Source organism: Pelmatolapia mariae, linkage group LG15, assembly GCF_036321145.2.
Source record: "Pelmatolapia mariae isolate MD_Pm_ZW linkage group LG15, Pm_UMD_F_2, whole genome shotgun sequence".
Taxonomy (NCBI): domain Eukaryota; kingdom Metazoa; phylum Chordata; class Actinopteri; order Cichliformes; family Cichlidae; genus Pelmatolapia; species Pelmatolapia mariae.
Genome location: NC_086240.1, coordinates 25054814 through 25082409, shown reverse-complemented (window position 1 = coordinate 25082409; position 27596 = coordinate 25054814). Strand labels below are relative to the sequence as shown.

General features: G+C 39.2%; 1 protein-coding gene across 5 annotated transcripts in view; it reads left to right on the top strand.

Annotated features, from left to right (window-relative positions):
- Nucleotides 1–27596, top strand: part of myt1la (myelin transcription factor 1-like, a) — a 90628-nt gene that overhangs the window by 30456 nt on the left and 32576 nt on the right. For all 5 annotated transcript variants that reach the window (XM_063494529.1, XM_063494526.1, XM_063494527.1 and 2 more), the window contains exons 5-9: nt 2032–2094; nt 16617–17110; nt 19984–20614; nt 22111–22532; nt 24376–24510. In XM_063494529.1, coding sequence (XP_063350599.1) covers nt 2032–2094; nt 16617–17110; nt 19984–20614; nt 22111–22532; nt 24376–24510 — 1745 coding nt within the window. The remainder of the gene's footprint in view (nt 1–2031; nt 2095–16616; nt 17111–19983; nt 20615–22110; nt 22533–24375; nt 24511–27596) is intronic.

Sequence of the window (27596 nt, the reverse complement as noted above, 5' to 3'; positions counted from 1 at the left end):
TGCCGACTGTAGGAATAATCCAATGAAAAGCAGGCAGTGGCCTTGAATTTAGAGGAACAACAATGGAGTCCAATGGTGAAAAAAATAAATAAATCACAGATAAGACAGTCCAGATCACAACAAGCTAAATGTGGACAAATGTGGGATGTTACTAATGCTGAGTTTACACCCGCTATGTGCTAATGTCCACGTTATTCACTTTAAATCTGTATAAACTGTGACTTTGTGGTAATTCACATTTCTTCCCAGTTGGGCTGCTTTTTTCAAAGTTACTCTCTCTCCTGCAGCATTTACTTTTTAGAACTAGAGCCCCAACACGTGAGAAATGGGATATTGCTGTAAAATCTCAAATAATTTTTAAAATAAATCCTGCTATTCTAAGAAGCCACCTCCTGTGGAGTTCAGAGATGATGGTATAAACAGGATTATGCAGCATTTTTTTCCAGAGGACCATCTTGACTTGGACAAATTAACTGGTGGCAACACAAAGCTGAATAATTTTAAAGGTAGAGTGTTGGAAATCTCACCACTAGATGTCAGTATATTGCAGATTTCATTCAACTGAATTCTGGTTTCCTATCCCTCGAAATTACGAAGTTATGCTGGTGTTTTTAAAATTTGTGTTTGAGTTTATGCCTGTGTTTTTTGCAAGTTTGCATTATAATATGTTTTTTTGTTTTTATTTTTCCTGCAGTATATAAAAATTGGTGTATCTCAAAAATAAAACTATGAAGACACTCAAAATAAATTTCCTGTGCAACTTTTTTGCATTTATAGTTTTGAGGGATATCCCTCTAAAATTTCTCTAACTAGAAATATGTGTAAAAAAAAAACAAAAAAAAAAACCCAACGATTTTTTGTAGTTTATTGCACTTTTTTGCCATTTATGTAGGTACTATGGACTTAATGCATACATATTATTAAAATTTGGGATATAATGGTTGTATTGATGTATAGCAACTTGAAGTACTCCCAAAAATGGCACTACAGCATGTAAAAATATAAAGATAAGCTCTGGGTTCTATGATAGGTCTTAAAGGGTTAAAATCTTTCTCTCTCTGTATTTAGTTTTGTTTTATCCCAGCGCTGGTCGGGTTGTCGCTTTCCTTTATTTTTTCACTTCTTTGTTGTAGAGGAACCATTCTCAAATGATAAAACTTAGCTATGATCCTTCATATCTTGGGTCTGAAGGTGCAGACAAGAATTTAAATTTTACCTCCACCACAGGTAAAACACCTACGATTTCTCCTCTCCTACATGTTTTCCATACTGCATATGTGTCTTTAGCCACATACATAAAATGCGGTCCAACTCATCCACTGTATTCAAGATGGTGGAACAACATGGCAGCTTCCACAAAGCGGTGCCCACACCTATGTGTTTTTAATGTATTAATTCTGAGTTTATGAGAGTGCTTCAGTTTATTGGAAGACACACTTACACACTAATCAGTGTATATTTATGCGTACAATATTTTTTCTATTAAATAACCTCAAAAAGTAACTCACTGTACCTTTATACTGAACAAATTTCATGGCCATTAGAGACTGCTTTGTGTACAGAAGTTACTCTTTCAGATTAAAACCCTTGTAAGTGTAGTGGTAACAGGTAATAACATACTTATAAGCATCTATTTAACTTGCATTAATCTGACTGTATTGTAACCTTTATGAGGATATTTTCTCTCGATGCATGTCATAGATGCAAAAAAGCATACTTAACTGTTAAAACGTGCATAACAGTATGTACACAAGGAGAACAGAAATACTTGGAGAATGTAAAGTCAGAAAAACACATGTAAGCGAAAGTCTTAAGAAGCTATACAAGCTATAAAAAAAACTACAGCTGGGCATGAATGATAGATATAAATAGGCTGAACGTGCAGCCCTGGATGAACCTCAGATATCATTATATTTTGCGTGCTGGATTGAGATGGTCTGCGTGCGGTAAAGGAAAAATAAAATACAGACTTGCTGAAGGACAGATGATGTGCTGCTTGTTTCTTTCTGACCATGTGTGTTTCCTTCTCAGCTGTCCCACCCCCGGCTGTGATGGCAGCGGTCATGTCAGCGGGAAGTACGCCAGACACCGCAGGTATGAGATGCTCGACATATTTTCTACAGTGTAAATGACGCTCTTAGATACTCTTAGAATAATGTTAGGTGTTGTAATATATTGTCATGTCAGTGTCTTTGAGCTGGCGCTGGTCTTTATTTTCCTTGTGCCTGAGATATGAAGCTGCTTTAAATGAAGCCAGTGCAGTTGAGGTCTGAGGGAGCTCTAAAATATGTCCTGTATATATGAAAGATTGGGATATCCTCCTAATCAGCACACGTCATCGGCTCGGTCCTGCCGACACTTGTGGAACTAATCATCTTTATTTAAGCACTTAGAAAGGGCTTCACTCTGGACAGCAAATAAAAAAAATCTGTTACAAGGTCCTTTAAATTGAGTATTCAAATAAAATGAAACTGATGACATGAACAGTTGTAAGCTAAAAGACAATTTAAAGAAGGATATGACCTGAAATAAAGTAGAAAAAAATGAATATAGTCAGGGAAATACTTGCATAAATTTTCAACAGTCCATTTTAAATAGGGGTTTAGGAGATGTTAATGACACCACCAGCTGGTTTCCTCCGTTTCAGAGCCCCGGAGCCTCGACTTCAAAGACCGCTGAGACAGATAAAACACCTCAGCCTGTGAATTGTAAACGACATACCGAGTTGTATGGTATTACAAGGTCATGTAGCTGAGAGAAGAGGCTTACTAGTGAGCCATCAACAGGAGCTTAAAGTGAAATCGTAAATGCACTAGTTTACTAAGAAACTAAGATCAATTTAGCAGCAGCTGAGAGACCAAGAAGGGAACATCTAATGGCAATTTTTTGACAACTTTTTGACTGCTTGCTTTTGCCAGTAAAGCTCATCAAGAAGTTGTTTTTGGTCCACATAAAACTCAAGGCAATTTTTTAGATTGACAAAGAGTAAGTTTCTTAAACAAAACTGTGGATTTTTCTTTTGTGTTGGATAAATTATCAGTATATTCTAATCATCTGAGGTGCAAAAGTAAAGAGGTTCATTACACGTGAATGTCTTCTATTTTGGGTGTTGATTGACTCTTAGGGTGTGTCACATCCGCCATCATTAGCATTCAGAATTCTTCCTGTTCAGGATTCTTTTAAAATGTCACTGGAAATCTTAAGCTAGATCACAATTGAAGATTTTTGCATGGTCTATCACATGACCCAGTTACTAATGGACAGTACTGGCTCATTCTGGAGCCATTTGGGTAAATGTACACATACAGATGTGTGGGCTGTGGCATTGCAGTCTTGTGCGCCGCTATGGCACAATCCTGCCGTAACGATCAGGGTAAAATTGATTGCATTGGAAACAATAGCTCAAATTAACAGACCTTCATTTGGATGGAGTGATCCTGTCTTTCACTGACATGTTTCAGAAATATGGTTTGGCGAAGACAGAGAATTTTTGGACATATCTACCACTGACAGACTGTATTACCAAAGGCCAATTTATCATGGACAAGAACCCAGTGAGGGAATTTTTTGGATTCTCCCGAGATGGTGCATTAGGCAGCTGTGTTTTATAAAATATTCAACCAATTTAAAAATGATGCGTTTAATAATCCGACGATCATTTGGCAAAAGGAACGTAGATACATTGTAACTATGTATTACGTTTAATTTTTTCTCCCTGTAAACTTCATAGTAAATGGACTAGTTTTTATATGATGCTGTTCTGCTCTACTTGAGCACTTGGATACAACATGCCTCATTCACACACATGGGGGGAAACTTGGGGTTTAGTATCTTGCCAGGGATTGAACCACCAATTTTCTGATTAGTAGCTGACCTGCTCTAGCCATAGCTGCCCCCAACCTTATAGCTCCTGGTATTTCCCGATGGTCTCCCGTCTGAGATCAGACAAGATCGGGCTTGCTTACACTTGATGTCCAGCGACATATGCTGGAAATGCAAAGCAGATACAGGAATATTTATACATTCCAGTCAATCTTGGCCACTTTCTCCATCAGTTGGAATTGTTGAACCCTATAACTAAGGAAAGACTCATCCTACTCAAATATAGAAGCTACATTAGAAATGATATTATATTAAAAAACATGTTGGCAAGAGATGATAATGGTATTGAAAACCTCAGCAGATCTTTGGGATGGATTTTGATTGGCGATGTTTGAAGTTGTAAGACATAGTTGCTACCTTCTTTGAATCTTTCTGTTTCTATGCCGTTCCCCCTTCTTTCTTTCTGTATTCATGTACTTAAGTAAAATAATGGATACAAATTGTGTATATTGTATATTGTGAAATATGACAATACAGGATTTAAACAGATAAAATGGAGAGAAAAGTGAAAAAGAATAACAAAAAAGTTACAGACTTTTCTTGGTGGTGGCTCACAGGCTTCAAACGTCTCACTCAGCAGCTGAGAAAACGAATCCTACCAACATTAAATGGGCTCATGTCACGGTTTCAGACCTCCTCGATCGGCAGGTCACAGCCTTCATCTCAGTAAATTCGTCCCTCTGTCACGAGGCTGCAGATAGAAAAAAAACCCAATCTGGTGGAGTGTGGCGCTGCAAAGTCCTCAGGTCACATCACTCGGGCTGTAGGACAGATGGTTTGTGCCTCAGATCTCTATCACCTCTGGAAATAGTGAATTACCAACAAAATTAGAGGAGCTCTAAAATTTAAAAAAGCATTAAAAGCTTTTTTTCTTGCAAAAAAAGACAAAAAAACAAACCTGAGGAGGTTATGTATGCACAAACATAGAAGTGAAACAACATGAAACCACCAAACTTTTTCTGCACAAATCCTGGTAGAACACGTATGAATTATAAAAACCAGGTGAAATATATATCAAAGCAAGTCTGCTGTATCTCCACTGAAGTAGACGTGGATCACAGAGGTTTTCCCTCAAAGAAGATCTATTTGAAATCTGAATATGAGAATATATATATATATATATATATATATATATATATATATATATATATATATATATATATATATATATATATATATATATATATATATACACATATATATTCATAATAAATGTATATATAGAGATTATATACATATTATATATATAGACAGAGAGATTTATTATGAAATTTATTATGAAATCCAAGCACTTGGATTTCATTGGAGTATGTCCAAAATAAGCATAAAATATCGTTTTTAAGTGTAGGTGGTTGGTCTGTGTGTGCGTGGGGGAGGGCGGCATGCAGAGGGTGCACAGCTAAGGACAGCATTTCGATAAAGTCTGTGGTAACAAAGAGATAATGAGGAGGGCATGATGGTGAATCGCTGGCAGGGCAGACGGATGGCGCAGCGAAGGGCACAGAGGAAGCTCGGGAATTTCAGTGTTGGGCGAAGAAAGAGTCAAACGGGGGGAAAAAGAGTGTCAATATAGGAAACGCACACCTGTTTATTAAAGGTTTCATGTTGGTGAGACGACAAAGATGGGATTTGCTGTAGTATTGCCCTTACATCCTTTTTCGTTACTCTGGTTTTACTGTTACTCCAAAAGTGTTTATTCAGGCTTAAGGAGTTGCGATGTCGATGCATTTAAACTAGATTAACTCTATTTTGCTGTTGCTTGCTAGTAGTTCAGCTGTGTTCATAATTGCACAGTGATTCAGGTAGTTCAGTGAAAGGGAAAATATTTATTTATTTATTTATTTTATTTCACTGTTTTTTCTCTATGTAATTAAAGACTGTTTAATAACATTGCACTCTTTTTTGTAATGATCCTGAGTGTGTGACATGCACTGCAAATAAAGGCTGCATGTAGTTTCTGGGTCTGAAAAGTGAAGTCGGGGCAGAAGTGGCAGTCATGTTTTATGCTTTATTGTTAATTTGACTCTAAATGGGATTGTAATGTACAAAACAACCGTCTTTTTATTTAGAAAATGAGATAATATTCCCATTGTCATCATTGTCTTTTTACTGAAACCTTAAACCATGTGAGCATAAGCTTCATTTACCAAAGGTCTGCCTTTTATTTGGAACCAGAAACCTCACCCCCTGTTGGCCACTGGAAAAACTGCAGCTTGTGGTACTGCTATATTGTCTTGACTTTGCAGATCCAGAGGATTTGGCCATCTTTGTATACAGTCTACTGTGTTCTGTCAAGAAAATTAGATTGGATTTTTTTTGGCAGTAGCAATAAGAAAAGAACCAACATTTTATTATTTAAATCAGTCAATAATATTATATAATAATATTATATATAATTTTCTTATCTCATGGACAGACTCCAGTACAGTGCTGGACTGCAGCAGGCGATGGCAGTCCTTGTTCTGCTCTGCAGCCTTGCTTAGTTACAAAGCAGTGGCAGCAGCTCTCCAGCTGCTTCAGGTTTTGGTTTGAGTGGACCTCCAGCTCACAGCACATCTCAAAAGAACAAGGACTGCTGTTTCCAGCTGCAGTTCAAGATGGTGGGCATAAAATGGGACTTGAGACAGCTGAATTACATTGAATGTGAAAAAGTGACCAGCGTTCTTGTGCAAGACAGGTTGCTGATTCGTGAGGGACTGAATTTCAGAATAAGAATAATGGTATTGTCCACCCATCCTTCAGTTGTCATAACAGATAAAAATACAAATGAATTGCAAATTTTACTTTGGTGGCTGACAAAAAAAACAACCCCTAAGCAACCTGTCCAAGTACAGTGTGCATGAGAAACCCTGGAGTGTATATCACTGTAGAGAATACTACATACCACAATGTGTTACATTAGTGTGCTGTTTATGTGCAGTTTGAGTTTCCCATGTGGAAGATTTTGTGTGTTTATATGGGATTTGTTGGCAGTAAGCTTTATCCCTTTGTCTCGTCTTATTCCCCAAACCCAACCTCCTGCTTTGAGGATCCATTCACAATTTCTCCCTATTTCTTCCTATTGTTCTGCTGGGATCAATAACTCCTTGAGGCAGAGACGCAGTTAGTGCTTTCAGTGCTGCTGAATGAGTTTGGGGAGGAGACAGTCAGGTTCAGAGTCACTGTCTCTCTCCCTTTCTCCATGCTTCTGATTCTCCCTCCTTCCCCTACCTCTCTTTCTCTCTCTCTTTACCTCTCTCGCTTTCTCTCTGGAGGATGTCACCATGGCGACAGCACTGTGCGGATGCTGCAGTATGAGGACCAGGAGGGATGCAGCCTGTCTCCCATGGCAACTGCTAGTATACGATGTGAACATTGTGTCGCCCACACCACCTCCCCCCCCACCAACTCCTTGTATCACTGTCACCACCCAGTCTCTTATAGATCTCCTCTGTCACCTCTGGCACCAGAGCTGAGGGCACTAATCCCACCGAGCCACACATGCTTGGATATAATTATCACACAGCTGCCGGTTTATTAACATAAGTAATAGCAAATGGAAAGCTGATTTTAATAAACAATAATTTATCCTCTTAATGGGGAAAATATATAAATGTTAGTCTCACCTTAGCAATGTTTAATAATAAATGAACCGCAGTCATGTTATAATAATTTCTGATTATGCTGACAGGTGTTAATATGTACGATTAAACTGAAGCTAACGCTGATGCTTTAAGCTCAGATAGACTGACTGCAGGGTAAACTGAAATAAACTGACTCTCTTTGTTACTTTGGTAAGTCAGCGTGTTCATGTAGAGACAGTAAATCCCTCACAGGTGTCCTCAATGAAAAAAAAGTGACTCTTGTACTTGTTTCACACCAACACTTGGTGTCAATGCTGGTTGGGGCCCAGTTCTCCCTTGGTGCCTTGAGAACCAGCAGGTTTAGTTTGAAGAAAATTATGGCAAGCAGAATCTTGTTGGATCCATCTGTTATTTATCGATGAATTGATTTTGACAGATTCAGCTTTTTTTTGGCCAGTTTTGCATGAATCCGTTTCAAGACTGTGTACGTGCATTACTTTGGTGGATTAGAGGTTTAAGAGCTGAATGAGAATACTCTCTAAATCGAATAATGGAAAATATTTTGAATTTTCAGCCATCTAGTCATTGACTGTAGTCGACTTGTATGTAACCTTAAGGACTCTTGAAAGTCCACTTTGAGGAAAATGGACAGAAATTGGACACTAAGGAAAAAAATCTTCCCAATGGCTTCATAGAGACAGGCATTTCAGGTATCTTGATGTAGATATAAAAATGTGTAAATTCAAGGTGTGCTTAAAGACAACTGCTAGTTGTCACACACAGACAATATAAAGCACTCCAGCTTTTGTTTGAGCCTTCCCATTCTGAGCTTTTTGGCCATTGGCATTTTATTTTACTGCTTTGAAAAAGACACTTCATGTTCATTTGCTATAGCAACTCGATGGCATGAGAGTTAAATCCTAAAGCAAACCCTGCTTTAATGTCTATTTGACTTTAAATAGGGCAGAAACTTAGACAGTGAATAACATGAGGAATTTAATAAGACATTAAACTAGAGATTGAGACATAAACTCCTCAGAAAGGTGTTTAATTAAATACATAATCAAGAGCAAACTATCAATTTTTTCTCACAGACTGCTACACAATGTTACCTCTATTTGCAAATCGCCACCTGCTGGCCATTAAAAAGACACTGAGACAAAAAGGAATATCAGGTGTAACTTTAAGAGACCAGAATACACTGTTCCTTTCCATACAGAAAAATAATGCCCTGTAAACAATTGATAATCTACAGAAGTCCTCATAGAAATGATGATAAATATGTGGGTGTCTTTGTTAGGCACCTCCACTTGTCCTCATAGCCACAAAAATGGACTGCAGTTTGTGTCACAGAGGCAGTAATGGACTCTGGCTGTCCACAAAAAGAAAATAACACAGAGTGTCCACTTAGACACAATAATGGATAAGCTGTCATGCAACACTGTGTAGAGTCCACTGTTGCGTTGGATTCTTTATTTTTAAAAAAAAATATCTGATGTTGGATATTCTAAACTGCACCGAGATCCAGATCCTCATATAGATAACCAATAAATTATTAAGTGATTCAGCCCACAGTATGTATTCAATCATAATGCTTCAAGACTGCAGCACACCAGTTTAGAATGAAGAAAAAATGTGGCGTGTAAACCCACCCTCTCTTGTTCCCTCTCTCTCTCTCTCTCTCTCGCTCTCTTTTCCTCCCCGTAATTACCATGCGTAGTCTCTCGCCCTTGTCTGCAGTGTTCCCTCGTTTCTGATCTGCTTTAATTACCACTGGAATTTTAATTGGCGGGAGACAGCAAGGTGGCCGAGGTCACGCTTGCACACATGCACAGACAGGAAGGAAAGTTGGCAGCCTGACAGCCTATAAGGTAAAAGACGAAGGGATCATTTGAGGAGAAGCGTGTTTGCATGTGTGCGCGTGTCATCTTTAAGGAATATTCACTGCAGTGGTTTGTAGTGAATGAGCAGCTTTTAATCACTGTGCTCGCTCTGTTCTCATTCTACACTCAAATCTGAGTTTTAAAAAAAATCCAATGTTGCTGAAATATTTATGCAAAGCATTTAGTAAATAAAGAATAAAATAATAGATGCCTTTTATTTCCCAAACCAGTGATTTTATATAATGAAATATAATGATGCAATTTTATACATAATTTCTTGCAGACTAGACATAGATTCATCTGTATATTAAGCTATATTAACTTTTAAAATGATGGTAATTAAACCATTACTTGAAAAGCTGTCACATGACTCAGGCATCTTATTTAATTGTAGACCAATCTACAGATATCTATCTAAAAAAATCTTGAAAAAGCAGTCATACAACAGCCAACTGATGGCAGTTGATTCAGAATTCATCACATTTCATGAACAGTCCTAAAAGACCTGAGTTCAGTGTTTTATGCTGTTGACAATAATATTTTATTACAGTGATTAGAGCATGCTTTATTAGTGGTTTAGTGGTTTGCATCATATCTATCCAGTAGGCTCTATTTTATTCATGTAAATGGAGAGTTCTCTTCAGACACTGAGGTTAGTTATGGCATTCCACAGGGTTCAGTGCTAGGACCAATTCTGTTTACATTATACATGCTTCCCTTAGATAATAGCATTATAACAGTATACATTTTCATTGCTTTGCAGATGACACCCAACTCTATCTATCCATGAAGCCAGATAACACACACAAATTAGTTAAACTGCAGGAATGGCTTAAAGACATAAAGACCTGGATGACCCTTAATTTCCTGCTTCTAAATTCAGATAAAACTGAGGTTATTGTACTCAGTCCTAAAAATCTTAGAAATATGGTGTCTAACAAGATGCTTGCTCTGGATAACATTGCATCCAGTAACACTGTGAGGAACCTTGGTGTCGTTTTTGACCAGGTATGCCCTTCAATGCACATATTAAACAAATATGTAAGACTGCTTTGTTGCGTTTCCACAATATCTCTGAAATTAGAAACATCATTTATCTGGGTAACTTTGAAAAACAAGTTCATGGATTTATTCATTTTAGGCTGGACTACTGTAATTCATTATACCCAGGTTGTTCTAAAAGTTGCCTACAAATTCTAAAACTTTATATTCTAATGGATAAAACAAGGGGGTAGAGAATTTGTGAGAAACAATTGCTAAATATGAAGACATTAAGGGATATAAGTGGGTTCAAGGAAACCTGTAATACAGTGAGCTATTGAATATGGTCAGTCAAGCTCAGGCTTCACTGTTGAACATCAGTTACGGCAGAGGACGCTTTAAAACATGTATTGTTGAAACATTTATTCAAAGTTTCCCTGAATGTAACAAAAGGAAAAAGGGACAGGTCACGTTCTTGTATACTTTCAGAAAGATTGGATTTAACATTTTCATGGTGCTTTTAAGGACAGGCTGACGGTACACACCTACCTCTACAGATTTTCCCTCTTTGTCAGTTTTTTGAGAGCAAAAATTGGCTGAAGCTACAGCAGGAGATTCAGATTCAGCTGCCTGTTTTGTTTTTCCACCGTCAGAGTTTGAGTTTCAGACCGTTCTGGCAGCTCATATAAACAGACCGCAGATTGGAGAGCATCGGGTTAAGGTTATGTACACTGGTCTGAGGTCAGTGCATCAGAAACCTGTGCCAGCAGAGACAGAGTGCATCTGTTGTGTTAATGCTAATAAGCATACTACTGATGAGATGTTTCAGAACTAGCATGACTCTGACTCAATTTGGTAGAAAACAGTGTTTGCATGTGGGACTGTTTCAAATGTCTTCATTCATGTAGCCAGATGAAAAGAGACAGAAAAGCAAAGAAGTAAACAAACCCATTTTTTAATAGACTGCTTGTGATAAAATGAGCTCATTATCGCCTAATGAGGCTGATTCCTTCAAAAACTGTCTGACTGACTCTTGGCCTCGTATTTTCATTCAGTTAGGAAGTGTAGCAGACAGACGCACTACAATGTGCTAAGAGTTTTGCAAGCTACAAATGTGTGTCACTACACCATTTATGGATTTTATCTGCTTTAATCAGATGATTGATGTCACTCAGGTCTATTTTCAGCAATTTTGTACACTTGTTTGGTCACTTCTGAATGTTTCTTTTAGCATAACAGATTTACTTCTTGGTCTTCAGATTATAAGATAATAGGAAGCTACTTACTCCTGCTTGAGAAACAAAATATATGTAGTCAAATAAAGTCACTCTTATTTGTGTAGTGTTTTGCAAAACAGCAGGAGTTAACCCAAAATGCTTTCCAGCTGATTGTACAAAAGAAGCATACAGAATAGATAGTGACAGCACCAAATATCTAGTGCTAAAGACTTTGAAAGAAACGACAAGAGAAACATGACAACCACAAAATGTAAAAGCCACAAAAACATGGTGGCAAATAGCGTAAATAAAGGAATACACTGTAAAACAAAATCTGTGCAAATATGTCCCGGTAAGTTTCTTTCTTTTCTTTTCTGAACAGTAGTTTATGTGCATTTCAAAGCAAAAAGAAAAAAAAAAGAATCGTTATATGTAACTAAGTGTAAAGTAAAAGAAATCTTTAAAACTACAGTTCAGGGAACTGTTTTAAGATAAAGAAATTTACAGTATTTCATTTATTTATCTATTCTTCTATACATTTTAACCACACATTTAATTGTACCATTTAGGGAAACCTTTGTTAGAAGAAAATTACAAGGGCATTTGTTTTTTTGTTTTGTTTTTTTTAACAGTGTAACTTACTAAATGTAAGTTACTAAATGTAAGTTAAATGTAAACAGAGTCTAGTAATTTAACAGAGTAACATGAACTAAGTAAAAATAGATCGCTTTTAAGACCTAATTTAGCATTTTTAACACCTGGATGGACTTTATGTGGGATGGCAGACTATTGCAGAGCCTGGGGGCAAGCACAGAGAAAGCATGGCCACTTTGGAGAGATGAGGACTGAGAAATGTTGGTGGGAGGATGACCTAAGAGACCTGGAAGCAGAACGTATAGTCAGTACATCTGTAATATCATCACTTATCCATTTAAAGCATATAGCAGCATTTTAAAATTGTTTATAATACAGTTTCATAACATTTTAAAACCATTAGTGTATTTCACTGCCAGCCTATGTAGTTCAGCCAAAACAAATATGTATGTGTTGTCTTTTCTAAACTCTAAAAAAATAAAAACTTATTGTATGACTTCTCATAAGTACTTATTTGTACCCTTGTTGTGTACCTGTGGTGACAGATTTTGTACAACCTTAATATTATGGTGCAAAAAAACATACAACAAACAAACAAGAAGAAGAACGGAACGAACTGAACCTGAAGCCTATTTGCTGAAAAAGTTCTCAATTCTGCACCACCTCGCTGCCAATGTACAAGACTAAAATAGAATTAAACTTATATAACTTATAATTTGTTCATGCATGTCTCTTAATGCATCACTCTAAAATCTAGGATCTATGTACCTTTTACTACATAGAGTAGATATTTAGTTACTTGGCCCTCAAAAAAGGTTCATATAGTAACTTGAGGGCCAATATTTAGCCCTACAGAGTTTGTGTGTTTGTATCTGTAGGGCCAATAATGGACTTTTACTAAAAAGCCTAGCACCTGGGTTTTGAACCATTTCAATCAAGAAAGGTTAAAAATTAAAAACTGTTTTAGATACTTTGCCTGAATATAATAAACGTTACACATATTTAGCGTTATTCTTTGATTCTTTCTTTGTGATCCGCATGTTGCCCAGGTGCCCTTCCCTACCTGACCCTCACCGTTTATCCCGGCTTGGGAAGCGGCTTGTTGCCCGCTGTGGCTGGGTTGCCGCCTTCTTAAGGGGTCTGTGGTGAACTCTAAAGGGAACCGCCAAGTAGAGGAAGAAGATATGAAATGTCACATTTATTGTTGTTATTTTTATCATTAGGGAGATAAATATGCTTAAGGAGGGGTAGATTTTTGTTGTTGTAGCAGTTGCTGCTTGTTTGCATCACCCACGCACGATCCCTCATTTCTCAAACTGGGATTTTTTGGCTTCGGTAGCAACAAAACCTAAATTCTAGGCTTCAAATCATCCCTTCGGAAAATGCAGAGGGATCACAGGAACACTACAGACGTGTTCTTTCTAGGTTAAGAAACTCTCTTAATGAGCTGCTTGCACTTTACTGCTTTAGGAAGGTTTCAGAATGATCTCAGAAAATTCCTGGGATGGTTTCTTCTTGGGCAATGATTTAGCAGTGAGTTCAGTAATATAGACTAACGCCGATAGGCACTTTCCTGCATTGTTGTTGAGCCAGTGAAATTAAAAGAAGAAAGTCTTTTGTGCAGGTTTGTGCAACAAACACGCAGCGGTTTTTGTCAGAAAGACACAGCCACCTCCTCCATCTCGCCCTCCAAACATAAAATAAGCTCTTTCATATGGAAATGGACTAATTGATTTCCTAAAATCCACATTAAAGCCGTGTATAATTGTGCTCACTGTTTTGGAGCAATTAAAGCAGAATTTTCCCAACAGTTAATGACTATTATGGGATTTGCGTAATTGAGGCCCCGCTTGAATAAGCTTTGTTTGGGGGTTTTTTTCTCGCAGCAGATTCTGGGCCTCAGCGAGAGCGAGTGGAAATCCACTGCAGTGTCTTAACACATGAGCACACAGCAGTGGGAGTCACAGCTCTTTGACCTTTGAACCTGGTGCACACAAAGCCATTCACACTCATGACCCTCACAATGTCCGCACACATCACACTCTTGGTTTCTCTGCTTGTTTGAGCTAAAAAGAAACAGTTTTCAGGGCAAATCTGACTTCACACTGTAATGTGACGCGTGGGGAAGATTTGGTAAAATGAGTGAGATGGCAATACGTTTTTAACAGCATATATTTATATATATATTTTAATACTATATCCTTTGAAAAGGTCTTGGAACGCAGTATAGAGCTTTTTGCTCAAATAAGGAATGCCAACGTGTCCAAAAAAGCATTAGATAATGCCAAAAAATCATTATAATATTATTTTTTAGTTGCTGAATCCAAAGCAAGACTTTGCTTTGCTTAAATGTGTCATTGGTATTGTTTTCTTTCTTTTTTCATGCTTTAATTCCATAAATGCATGAATAAATAAATGTTGCACTGGTGCCTACACAGAGTAAGTAGTCTGAATACTTACGTGATTAAAAAGTCAAGATGCTGTTCATCTGTGTTCTGTGAGAGTAGACTAGACTAGACTTATCCAAGCAGGCCAAGGCTAAATATTCTTCTGACAATGAGACCCAGTGGATGATTCTCAGTCTGAACTGAACATTTCATTTGTAATAAGTTCAAAGATGTATAGAGACACGAGGTATTACAGTTTAACATTTTTCCAAGGTAGATTTCTCTTGACTTTATATATTTATTTATTTTTTTATATTTATTAAATTTCCAGTAGGATTTATGCATTTCTGATTAGATTTAGCTGTTGGAGCAGTTTCTGCTACATAAATGTTGGTATGTTGCTCAGTATGTTAAAACATTCATCTGAAGACTCCTCGTGCTGTTCACCTTACTAACAAACACTAGACATTTTATTAAAATTGTTTTCTACTTTTTTTGAATGTTTTTGTTTGCGCTCACTTGTTATCGACAGTATAATAACTTTTTGTGATAATAGCTTTTCCTAAATGCTGTGCAGATGTGTTCACGCCTACTGTACATGCATGTATAATTTGTCAGTGGAGAGGTTCACAACAAAATGCGACGCAGTGTATTGTCAGGAATGTGCTATTGCAGACAGCAACTCTTCAAGGCCAAAACACAAAGAACTCATTCATTCAGTCATATGTTATCTCACAGGAGCAGAGATGTGTGAAAAGCTTCCATCACAGATTTCAGAGAGAGGAGGAAGGATCCAAATGCAAGACACATAAAGCGGACGAAACTTTACAGTAGACGTATAATCAATTTCAATCCAAAAGACAAAACAGCAATCATCAGTAATAACAGCACAAGTAAGCAGTGGTTCCTGTTTTTTTGAGATGCTAGAGGAATGTCTCTGTTTTGTTTAGAAGCACATTTTCAAAATGAATTAATTGAGACATAAATTTATACCTAAAGTTTCTTAGCACAGTGTGAAAGGTAGGAACATTACTCATCACAGGTATTTGAGTTGCACTTGCCCATCTTTAAAGCTTGTGCATCGAGCTATATGCTACACATATATAACAGAACATTCCTGATGATGTGACTTTAATATCTGACTTTAGTTACCACATTTAAAACTTGATATTGAAACAGAATGAGGGAACAATGTGGTCAAAGCGATCAATATTACGGGACGCTTAGATTTGAACTCAGTATCACACTTCGACATCCACAACTTGAGCAGCTGCTGCAGCTGCCACTATAAGGAGACAAGTGAACTAAATCAGCATGCATCATGTGATTAATAATGCTCTCTGCATTCATACATTCAGTATTCTGCTTGTTTAATGTTTTAGAACATCTGAACAGAACAAGGTCCCACCTTTTCAAACCCTGCTTTTTACTCCTGCCACCCTGGATTTACAGAGTTTGATGTGGATACCAGTAATATTTAACATCCTTTCCAGATATGAGCCCGTGCTCTTGTAACTTAGTCAATAATTTACAATAATTAATATGGTCAAAAGCTTTTGATTTTGAGGAAGCACATAAATATAGTTGGGTTTTGTCTGTTATACTTGTAAACATCTTATGTGCACAGTTAAACTATCTTTAAGTCAGACAGAGGTCATACTTGTAAAACAAACGCTTTTGACAAAAAGGCAAGAGGCACAAACAAAAAGAACATTAAGAATTACTCTTAAATTTCTCTAAGAGGAAATCAGGTGGTATTAATTATAAATAACACACCTGCCTCCTGCATCCCGTCCCCTTCATTTACAGTATGATCGGTGTTACTCTTCTGGATTCATATTTCATGGTAAATTTGGAAGTTTACCTGCTTCATCGGTATGAGAGGCCAAATACGAGCGCTCTGTCCAGCCAAACTGAGCTGATTATGGCTAAGTGCCGGTATGTGTTCTGGCTCAGCAGGATCAAATGTGTTTGTCAGATTTGGCTGTTTTTAAACTTATTTATCCTCTGAATCTGTTGCAGTTTGCAGCAAAAGGGCAAACGATCAAAGAGTAAATAGCAGAGCAAAGATGGATACTGATCATGTGTGTGCCCTCTGTCCCACCTCAGCATCTACGGCTGCCCGCTGGCCAAGAAGAGGAAGGCTCTGGAAAAACAACCGCTGGAACCGGCTGCCAAGAGGAGGCCCTTCCTCACCTCCTGCCCGGGTGAGTTGGAGGAGGATGCTGGCAGCTATGGCAGCTATGGGAACGAAGCCATGGAGGTGGGGCAGGAGGGGAAGGAGCAAGGGGAGGTAGTTGAAGAGGACGAGGAGGAGGATGAAGGGGAGAGGGAAGGAGATGAAGAAGAAGAAGATGGCGAGGTGGAAGACGAGTTCTCGGAGGACAACGAGGAGCAGGGAGAAGAAGAGGAGGAGGAAGAGGAAGAAGAGGAGATAGAGGTGGAGAGAACAGATACAGCAATGGAGGGTGAGCAGGTGGAGGAAGAGGAAGACGGGATGGATGAGGAAGAGGAGGAAGACGGCTATGACGAGGAGGAGCAAGATGATGAGGGAGAGGAAGACGAGGAAGAAGAGGAAGAGGAGGAGCAGCGTCGTCAGCAGGGTGAGTGTGCGGTTTGTTACTTTAGTTGCTTGGATGAGAAAAAGATGAAGGACACGAGCCACGTGATAGTTTTGCTTTGGTTCGTGCAGATTAAACGAGTTGCTTTTCAGGATCTGGAGCTCCAATCAGGAAGAAGAGTTTATCGTTTCAGCAACCACGTAGCCTAATGTATGACTTCAGCTGTTCATCAGTTTGAGGCCTTCATTGTTGTGTTTTTCATTTCACAATCTGCCAAATGTGACAGGTCGAGACTGCCTAACTGCCAAATGGTCTGAAGGTCACGGCCATTCAAAAACTACAGCATTGCCACACAGTGATTTTTGATCCTCTGAATCTTTTAACAGCCTTGAGTACATTATGTGATAAAATTACCAAAATTCTAGAGAATTTGTTAAAATTTCAGGTAATAGTACAGGACACAATACAGGACACAGACAAAATAACTAAAAGTGAACTTTCTTTTAGGTTGAATGCAAAAGTCCACAAAAGTACACAGGCTTAAATCCATGAATAGCAAATGTGGACAAAGACTAGATCACGGAACAAACAGACAACCAACAGAGTGTAGACAGGTCTATATATACTCTAAGGGTAATCAGGGAATTGGGAAGACACAGAGGAGGAGAGAAGAATACTCAAGGAGAAAGTCTATAACTAACACAAACACCTAACACACAGAAAACTAACAAAATCCACAAATAATAAATAACACCTAGGACACTGTCGAGACTAGTAAAAAAGAGAAATCAAACCTTGAGGAATAGTTAAACTCAAATACAAATAAAAATTCAAAAATACATGAAAGTCAAGAACCAAACTGATCATAAAAACACAAAAAGAATTCAAAATCCCAAACTCAAAAAGCCTGCGTCCAAAACCCACAACCGTGATGTGAATTTAATTTTTTTTTTTTTTAATTGGGTTACTCTTTGTATACCTAATAATGATACTGACATCTTCCCACTTACTTATGCAATGCACCACCATTTGTTTTTTAGTATTACACAGCTTTTCCAGTCCTTTGTTCCAACCTCTATAAAACACATTGCCTGTTTCAAAATGACAAAATGAGTTTATATTTGTAAAAACGCTGTGAAATTTTTCACATTCAACATCTGATGGGTTGTCCTTGTGCTCTTTTCAATTAAATATAGGACTTAAATGACTTTCAAATCACGACTTTCTCTCTTTATTTTAACACTTCGTCCTTACCCCTTTGGAAATAGGGTTGGAGAATAATCAACACTTGAGTCATTTAAAAAAAAGGAATGTACAACAGTGTCATGCTGGCAATTAAATTCATAAAGTGAACTGAAAATCAAGGTGGAGTGGCAGGTGGTTAAATGAAAAAGTACTGTAGTGAATAACTGAACCACTGCTGATGCATGGTTTATCAGTATAGCACATTTCAACAACAGGGAAATTCAAATTGCTTTACATAGAATACAAAAGGCCTTGGGGTAAAACAAGCAAAACGAGACTATGCAGATAAAAGAAATTAAAAGAAAAAAGAATAAAAATTTGCAGTTTGGAGAAGAGCAACTTTTTGTTTTAATCAAAAACTGCAAGAACTGATCCAGATGTCGAGTAGACAAAGACTGACAAGCTGCAGACTAAAGACACATACCAGGGAGTGAAAGACAGTAAGACACAGGTGAAATCAAGATTATAATGATTATAGGAGAAGGAACAAAGGAGAAACCAAACAAGGAGAACCTTTAAAATAAAACAGGAAGTAAGTTAAAAAAAAGGGAGAAAGAACAACCCAGAAAAACACAGAGAGCACATGGAAGGAAAAGACAGGCTCAATATTATAACTAAGCTTAGAACAAAGCAACAGAAAGAACACATGGGCTTGCTAAACAAATGCTGTAAACATTTGTTGTTGTTGCACTTTTCATGAAACCGGTGCTTCTGGCCGGGACATGCCTTCAGTGTTGTGTGCCAGATATTCTGCGAGCACTGCAGCTCAATCCGTAACGGGGCCACCGTGTTTGTGCAGATTCGTGGAACTTTTCCAACCTACAACACGTAAAGATGCCAAAAAGCTGTCGAATTAACAGATGGATAAACGCAGCAATGTTGCAGATATTCAGGTCTTGTTCTGTGTCGCGCTGATGTCCACTTTTGCATGCGGTTTGCAGAAGGAGAGGACTAAGTGATGAGTGCTGCTGAGGAGGGTTTGGTAGACCAGATGCTCTGCGCTCTCCCTCCCACCTCGCTTCCTCCTCTCCCCCCAAACACCCCCCGTGTCCTCAATCGCTTCTGACAGTGCCTCACGAATAAATGGGAGAGGAGCTCTGCTGAGTTATTAACTCCCTCCCTCCCCTCCTCGTTTGCCTCCTCGTCTCGGCGGACGTGTCACATGTGCTCTGCCTCGGTTTCTCCTCCTGAGGATATTTATGGCTCCTGAATCGGAGCACCTCACACGCCTCCCTTTTCAATTTCTCTGCTCTCATTCGCCGCCTCTGTCCCCAAAATCAACAGCGAGGCTTAGCGGAGAGAGCGACACTGCCGCGCACCGCTCTGGGTTGTATGTTTTTTGTGAGTAAACAGTGGATCATAATTGGGAGGGATGAAGATAATATAGGCGAGAATATAACAGGAAAAAAAAAGAGTTCATCAGCACTGCTGACATGATTAGAGGATAAGGGTTTCATCTCCACTTCATCTGCAGGATTTTGATTCTATAAATGGACTGATAGTTGTGTTACCTGCAAAACAAATCACTTTCCCTCACATTTTTCACAAATTACCTGCTGTTTATGTTGCGTATTGCGTGGGTTATTGCGGGAAACTTTTCTTGGCTGTGTTGTGAGATTCCTAAACAGTATCAAAACAAAGGGATTTGTTTCTTGCTTTCCTGATTGCAGAGAATCACTACAAACCCGGTGGACAATCAAAGCTCATTCCAATTCAGAAGGACGACAACAACAACAACAGCTGTACCATCAGCGCCGGTAACGGGACCGGAGAGGAGTACGAGAACTACGACGAGCTGGTTGCCAAGTCACTTCTCAACCTTGGCAAGATCGCTGAGGATGCTGCCTACCAGGCCATGACCGAGTCCGAGATGAACAGCAACTCCTCCAACAGCGCTGGGGAAGACGACGACGATGAAGAGGACGACGGCAGCGAGCAGGGCGAGAGGAAGGGTGAGCTGAGCGTGGACTTGGACAGCGACGTGGTCAGGGAGACGGTGGACTCCCTGAAGCTTCTGGCGCAGGGTCACGGCGCCATGCTGGCTGAAGACGGCTACCCCGAAGACACCATGGTGAACGACGGCAGCCATACAAACGGGCGGCCCGGCATGGGAGTCAGGGGTCAGACTGAGGAGAGCGAGGAGGAGGTGTGTCTCAGTAGCCTAGAGTGTCTGAGGAATCAGTGCTTTGATCTGGCCCGGAAGCTGAGTGAGACTCAGCCATCTGATCGTCCTGTCCACCACGTTCTCCACCACCAACTCCAAAACCCAGCAGACCACCAGGGGGTGCACCACCTGAACAGGTAGATAATCTCTTAAGAGTTCACAGATATGATTTTAAGATTAAAATAATATGCACATTACCTCTGCCTGCCTGCAATATGTTGACCTCATTATTGAAACCTTTGGTCATGTTTAACATGAGCATCTACAAGTAAACAAGGAAAAACATATTAGGTGGCCTTTAAAAATTACATAGATGGTACTGATGGTACTTAAACAATACAGCAGTAACGCAGTAGTTCTTATGCAAGCATGCAAGCATGGAAAGGGTAGAGGGCACTCTTCTTCCATAGCCAACGGCAAACTAAAAGTTGTAGTCCTTCTGATACGTGTTTCTGTTCATGAATGGTGAGACAGAGATATCACTAGCAAAGAAAGCATAGATAAAAGTGCTTCCATGAATGGATGAATGAGGCAAATTGCATAAAGTGCTCTGACTGCTCACAGTAGAAAAACGTCATAAAAGAACCAGTCCATTAACCATTTACTATCAGTAATGCATGAAGTGTGAGGATTTGCATAAATAGTGCAATGTAAAAAATGTTATGTTTTCAGTTTGGCCTGTCTCCCCCTTGAGGGCTGTCTTCTTGTGCATTTCTGGATCTCTTCCTGTATTCCTTTAGTTCTTTGCCCTTGCAGCTGTCGTGCTGGTTCTCCTCCACTGACTCTAAATGTGAGCTTTTAAGTTTAATTCCATTTTGATGCAAAGGACAAACCACAGGGAGCTTGTGGGTAGCTTGGGTTTTGGGTGTGTAGGATAAAGCAAACTAAAGCACTACTCCTCGAAAATTTCAGACTATGCTATACTGAAAAATGAAAATTGCTGTTTGCTTTCTGAGCTGTAGCTCACACCGGCTCTCATTTATAATGATGATCCTCAAAATAAAACTCAAGGTGATACAGATGTCAGACAGTGAAGTATCAAACGCTCATCTGCAGGGGATCGTTCTGAAAATAATGCTCTGCATGGTCCAGAGGTGCACAAAGAGACAGCCTTGAAGGGGAGGTCAGACACCTTAATCAGTTTTTTGTGGGCACGGTCAGAAGATCTTTGATTTATCTTTATATTAGTCCTCCTTTTTAAATGTGAAAATGTACTTTCACAAACTTATTAAATATTACATTTTTATAATTATTAAACATTCAATTACAGGTTTCATTTGTAAGGTTGCAGGATCTACTTTTGACTCCTTTTAAAACATAACTTTATCCTTTTTAATATTTGATAACATTTTTTACTTTGACTGTTGAGCATACATTGTATAGGTAGCTTTGCTTCTTAAACTTCAAGGTAGCTCACTCCAACAACAACAGTTCCGAAATTATTTCAGAAGGTTTTTTTTTTAATAAAATCAAAACTGTAATAAACTTTTTTGTAGAATACAGCTGAATTGGCAAAATTGTGACCCTTCATTCAAGTTCATTTAGTTGAACAAGTTAGAGAGGAGATATAAAACATCCTTTTGATAACCTTTCCACATATTCGCATCTTGACTTCATTTGTGGAAACATTCAGGTATGACAGCTGCCAGCAGGGTGCACAAGACGAGCCCCGGTCTCTGGAGCGCAGCTACTCCGACATGGTGAACTTAATGAAGCTGGAGGAGCAGCTGAGCCCGGCGTCCCGAGGCTACCCGACCAGCTGTAGCCAGGAGGGCGACGAGGACACCACATCTGTGGCCTCCGACCGCTCGGACGAGACCTTCGACATGGCCAAGGGAAACCTGTCGCTGCTGGAGAAGGCCATCGCACTGGAATCGGAGAGGGCAAAGGTCATGAGGGACCGGATGGCCTCGGAGCACGCGATGCCCCGTCGGGATCACCACCACCATCATCATCGCGGCCACGGCGAGCACAGCCCAAGGCTGAGTAGCGCTGCAGAGGAGCGCAGGTCCAGGATGCAGCAGGATGGGTTGAAGAGGGCGTACTACCCTAAAGGTAGGCAAGGAAAAACCCACACACTGACCCTGTCTGTGTTATTATTGATCTGCGCTCGGCAAACTTGGAAAACTATACTGTAGCATATGCTGATTTTCCATGTTCCATGTGTCAGGTCTGTTAAGTAGTTTGGAGCCAACTTAAGGATCTTTTAGCCGTTATTGCTGTTTCGACTTCCAGCGTAAGATGTTGTGTAACACGTTTAAATTGGAAACGTTCCTTTATGTTCACAAGGAGTCTTTTCTTCATTCACACAGTCCTGCATCTGGTTTTTCATGCCAGGACTATTTTTATCACAAAAGCCTGGACACTGAGAAACGAATTTAGTTCAGTCAGTCCTCTGTAGCTCGACACGATCACGCTGCATCTGATCAAAATAAACTTCCTAAAAGAAATGTGCCTTTAATTCAGCAGTAAAGGTTATATGTGATGGTAATGAATAGGATTCATTATGTAGTGATTTTACTTCCATGTTTCCTCTTTTACTTTTGTAAAACTGCTGTTTAGCTCTTTGTTCTACAGTAAGCTTATATGCCGTGTATGTATGTATGTAAGCACTTTGTGGCTCCTGTCTGAGAAATAGATATTGCTTGCATTCCTGCTTCTTCTAACCTATTACTATATTCACAAAGTTGTCAAATGATCATGCTTCTCTTTAAATTCTGCCAGTTTCCCATCACCTTTTCACATCATATTTAACCATAGCCATATTTAACTCAAAAATGTTGACCCCGGATCAGCAGAGAGGGAGTTTATCTTGTCTGTCTGACTTATTGAAACCCTCAGTACAGCAGCAGCCAGGGGCTATTAGTGCTGCAGCAGGAAAAAAATAATACATAAAAGTAACTTTAATGTCTTTTCCTCCCTGATTTGAGCATTTTTACGGACACTGCTGGACTGAATGAGTTTTCTGACCTCTGGGCTTGGTTAAAATCCCGCTGTGTTATTTCAGAAATGTTGTACATGGCTGCAGACGAGGTAATGGGCACTCATTTTCTGCATTCAGGGCTATACACAATTTGGGGTTTTTTTTATTTTGCAGATGCATGGTTTTCCACTGACAGCAGCTTATGTTGTTAAAATAGGCCGGTGTGGGAACATCAGACGGCCAGCTTGTCAGGCATGAGTAATGGCAATCTGCACGGCCCGTTAGAAGAGCAAATCTCATCTGTGGGACGCTATCTGCGGCCTATTTCTCCAAATCCACTCATATACAACCCCACTACCACTGGTAGGGAGTCGACACTGTGCGGTTATCATCCTCACTACAGACTCAGATGGGCTTCAGACTGTTTCATTAGCACAGAGAGAGTCTTTGTTAACCCATAAGAAGCTGTTATTAGTCCAAAGGAAGGCTTTTATTATGATGTCTGCATCTGTGCAAGGACAGCAGACCTATCTCTCGCTTCACCTATTCAGCCTGATATTGTGGTTTCTTGTTGGGAGGGGGCCTATTTTGTTCTGTTTGTCCCGACTTAGTCAGTGATTTGCAGCATGCACACCCAAGTGAATCTCATCCGTGCTTGCTAGCTGAGGTAATGAGTTATCTATGTAGGAGGATGATGCTTAATTCTGCATGATAAGCTCTGATTGATCAATTGTTTCTTGAACCAAATGAAGCAGCCATCAGTGGGTCCAATATCACACCTACAGTGTTTGCCTTGCTAAACAAATCTGAGTTGTGGGTGGTTTTTAAGAACCAGGCTACTGGCCAAATCCATGAGCCATATACGGTCCGTGTTCAGTCCTTTCATGGCCAAAAACTGCTCCGACACTTGGACGCCGATTACCTGTTGACTCAACTCCACCTCCGTCTAATTTTCGCTGCCCCTTGTCTTCACAGACTCTTCCAGGGGAGAGAAGAAGGAGAGCAAGTGTCCGACTCCAGGCTGTGACGGAACCGGTCATGTGACGGGGCTGTACCCGCATCACCGCAGCCTTTCTGGGTGTCCCCACAAAGATCGTGTCCCACCTGAGAGTAGGTCCCTCTGCTTGCATGTTGTGCTGCATTGACAACACAAACTCAGTAGCAGTCTGACAAGTCATTTCACCCAGAGCGGTATTTCAGTCTTTTGGTGGGGGTGGTGGTTTTATATGTGCAGACATTTCTCAAAGCGCTCTGGAGGCAGGAATCACCTTATTGGTTGAGTAAAACCTCAGATGACAAGGACACGTTTGCTGAATCTCCAAACTGTGGCCTGAATAATAAAAGGTACTTTTATAATTATGCAGTACGTTTTTAATGTTCTGCTCTAAAAAAGAAGGTTTTCCTGAAAATCCTGAAAATGATCAAATCACTGATCAAAACATTCTTGGCTACATCAGAAGCACTGAAATATCGACATAGCCTCAAATGTCTGTGTAGATGCTCATCATCCAGGCCACAGTGGTCTTAAAGCTGGATTTTAAGGCAGTTGGACTTCATTTCAACTTCACAAAGACATCTCACCATTTCTCAGAGAGGTGTCTAAACATACAATGGAGTCCCAAGTAATTAATCTGATGATATTAGTCACACTTTGGCTCATAAGAGGATGAACTACATACATGATGACAGGAGAGGTCAGCAACTCCCAGGGTTGCTGACGGTAACCGTAGACAATAAGATAGGCAGATTCACTAAACACAAGCTATCTGCAGAAAAGGGTTCTCCAGAATAATAAACACAGTTATTAATGAATAAATATTCTGTATTATTTATAAATTAATGTGTATAAATGTATAAATAACCACATGTAAGCACTACATAAATCTGTAATTTGTCATCCTTCTGTGTTAAGATGTAGTTACAATATCTTTCTAGTCTAAAATAAACCACTGAGGTGTCAACAGTGACCAACAGTTATCCCATAATAACTTGTAATGAAAAGAAATGGTGACAAAAAGTCTGAAAAGCCAACATGGAAAGAAATAAATCCAATAATGAGTCTAATTCTTAAATTTAGTTAAAAAGAAGTAAAAAGATTCTCTGCGTCTGCTATTCACTGCCACATATTTGTAATACAACATGAATAATGAATTCTAGTTTGTTTGATGCTTGATGTGACTACAAAGTTGGCAATAAAGGTAGCTGCGCTTCAGTGTCACAAACCCCTTTTTTCTGTTGTGTTACATTAACGATTGAGCTGAATCGTGTTTATTTAGCTGCGCACTTTGAGGTTTTACTCATGCAGTCAGATCATTTCTGCCTCTGAGAGTTATATAAGACTGAGAGCACAAAAAACATTTCATATCAGACATCTACCCCCAAAATTTGCCCCTTAATATCTTAGAAAAACAAAATCCCATGTCTTTGGGACCAAATGGAAATAATTTACTGGTCAGAACTGTTTTTGTTTAGTTTTACTTCCAATTTGAGGAGATTTAAGGAATAAATGATGACTTCAAATGACTTGTTAGATGGATTGTATCACAGTTAAAGTCGGACAGTGCTGGCAGTGTTGGCTGTTCACCATCATGCATCTGTCCTGCATGAGTCTGCATTTGTGTTCTGTTGTGTTGGACGTGTTAGATAATCTGGGTTTAACTTTGTTATGATCACGAGGAGTTGTGAACGTCTTGTCTAATCACCATGCGCGACTGAGCTTGTTTAACATATGTTTGATCAACCGAGAAGGTAGACCTATTTATGCTGCCAAACATTATCAAGGTTTTTGAGTTTCAAAACCAACTGAGCTTTAAATGTTTATGTATATATATATATATGTATATATATATATAGATATATATTAATGTAATTTCACTTCTATCTGTTAGAAAGTCTCTAATAAAGTATCTTAATTATCAAAAGCAAACATACTGCAGTGCTGTTGTGGACACAAAGCTGCTTCTGTTCATACTCATGTTTACTGTGGCCCCAGAAATAGTATTATCTTTCTTTTTTTGGTTCAATTTCGTGAACTGCTTCACTTTCTTTTCATTCTCCTCATCGCGTCTGCCTGAAGTCTTGTTTTGATTTCTGTGTCGCTGTTGTAACGTGAACAGCATGAAGAATCAGTTTGATCAACCTGCTGACTAAAAAACCTCAAAAAAAGACCTACATGAAATTACTTCCAACCATCTAAGCCTGCTTGAAGCATGCTCACTGAACTCACAGTTAAAACATTACATTAGTTTAGATGAGGCTTCATTCACCCTGGTGGAACAATTGAACACATAGACTGTATAAAAGATCGATAAGACATCAGCAGTTTGTTAGTCGTCAGTCATGCATGCCCAGAGACCGGTCAGTGACCCTCTAGTACCTAACGGTCACTAGGAGAAAAGTGGGAAGTGGATGCTGGAGTTTGCTGGCTGTAGCTAAGTGAAAAGGATGCAAAGAAGGTGCTGCACCAAAAACCTTCTTGCTTTGGCTATTTGCAGAGTACCACATTCACCCACAGTTTGAATGAAAGATGCCAAGTCTGCAAACACTCAAAACTGAAACTGAAACTCAAAAATGTGTGATGCAAACTGGAGACAAAGACCATTTCATGTCTTCCTGCTGAAATCAACACATTTCACAATGTGCAACTTTTACTCTGAAGGTGAATTTTCTCTGTTTCCAGTTTTAATCACAGTTTTCAGTGTGGCACCTTATACCTCTAACGAACGAATAATGAATAATATATAATATATAATAATAATATATAACAAATTTCACCCAGCAACATCCAGCTATCTTGACCAGCCACTCGTCAACTGGTAGGGGAATACACATTTTCGAGGCCTGCATGACTGGCCCGCAGCAGTCAATTTCACAGTGACTAGCAAGAACCACTGATAGCAACTGAGCCAATCAGAATACTCATTTGTCCCTAGCGACCGGTGGTTGCCAGGTGGTTGCCAAGCAGTCTCTTGTCCTCTGTGAATACTCAGAAAAATGAAATTGGGTGATTGTTACATGTACAAGATTCAAACTTGTACTTTGAACTAAATAATTTCATGTTTCTATGGTGAACATAATTAAATCATGTAGCATCTGCATGAAATTCAGCAACTTAATTTGTTCTTGTTGAGATGACATGATACAATCTAGTAAGAGTGGTTAGTTGCCCGGACTCACGAAATTCACAAGATCACATT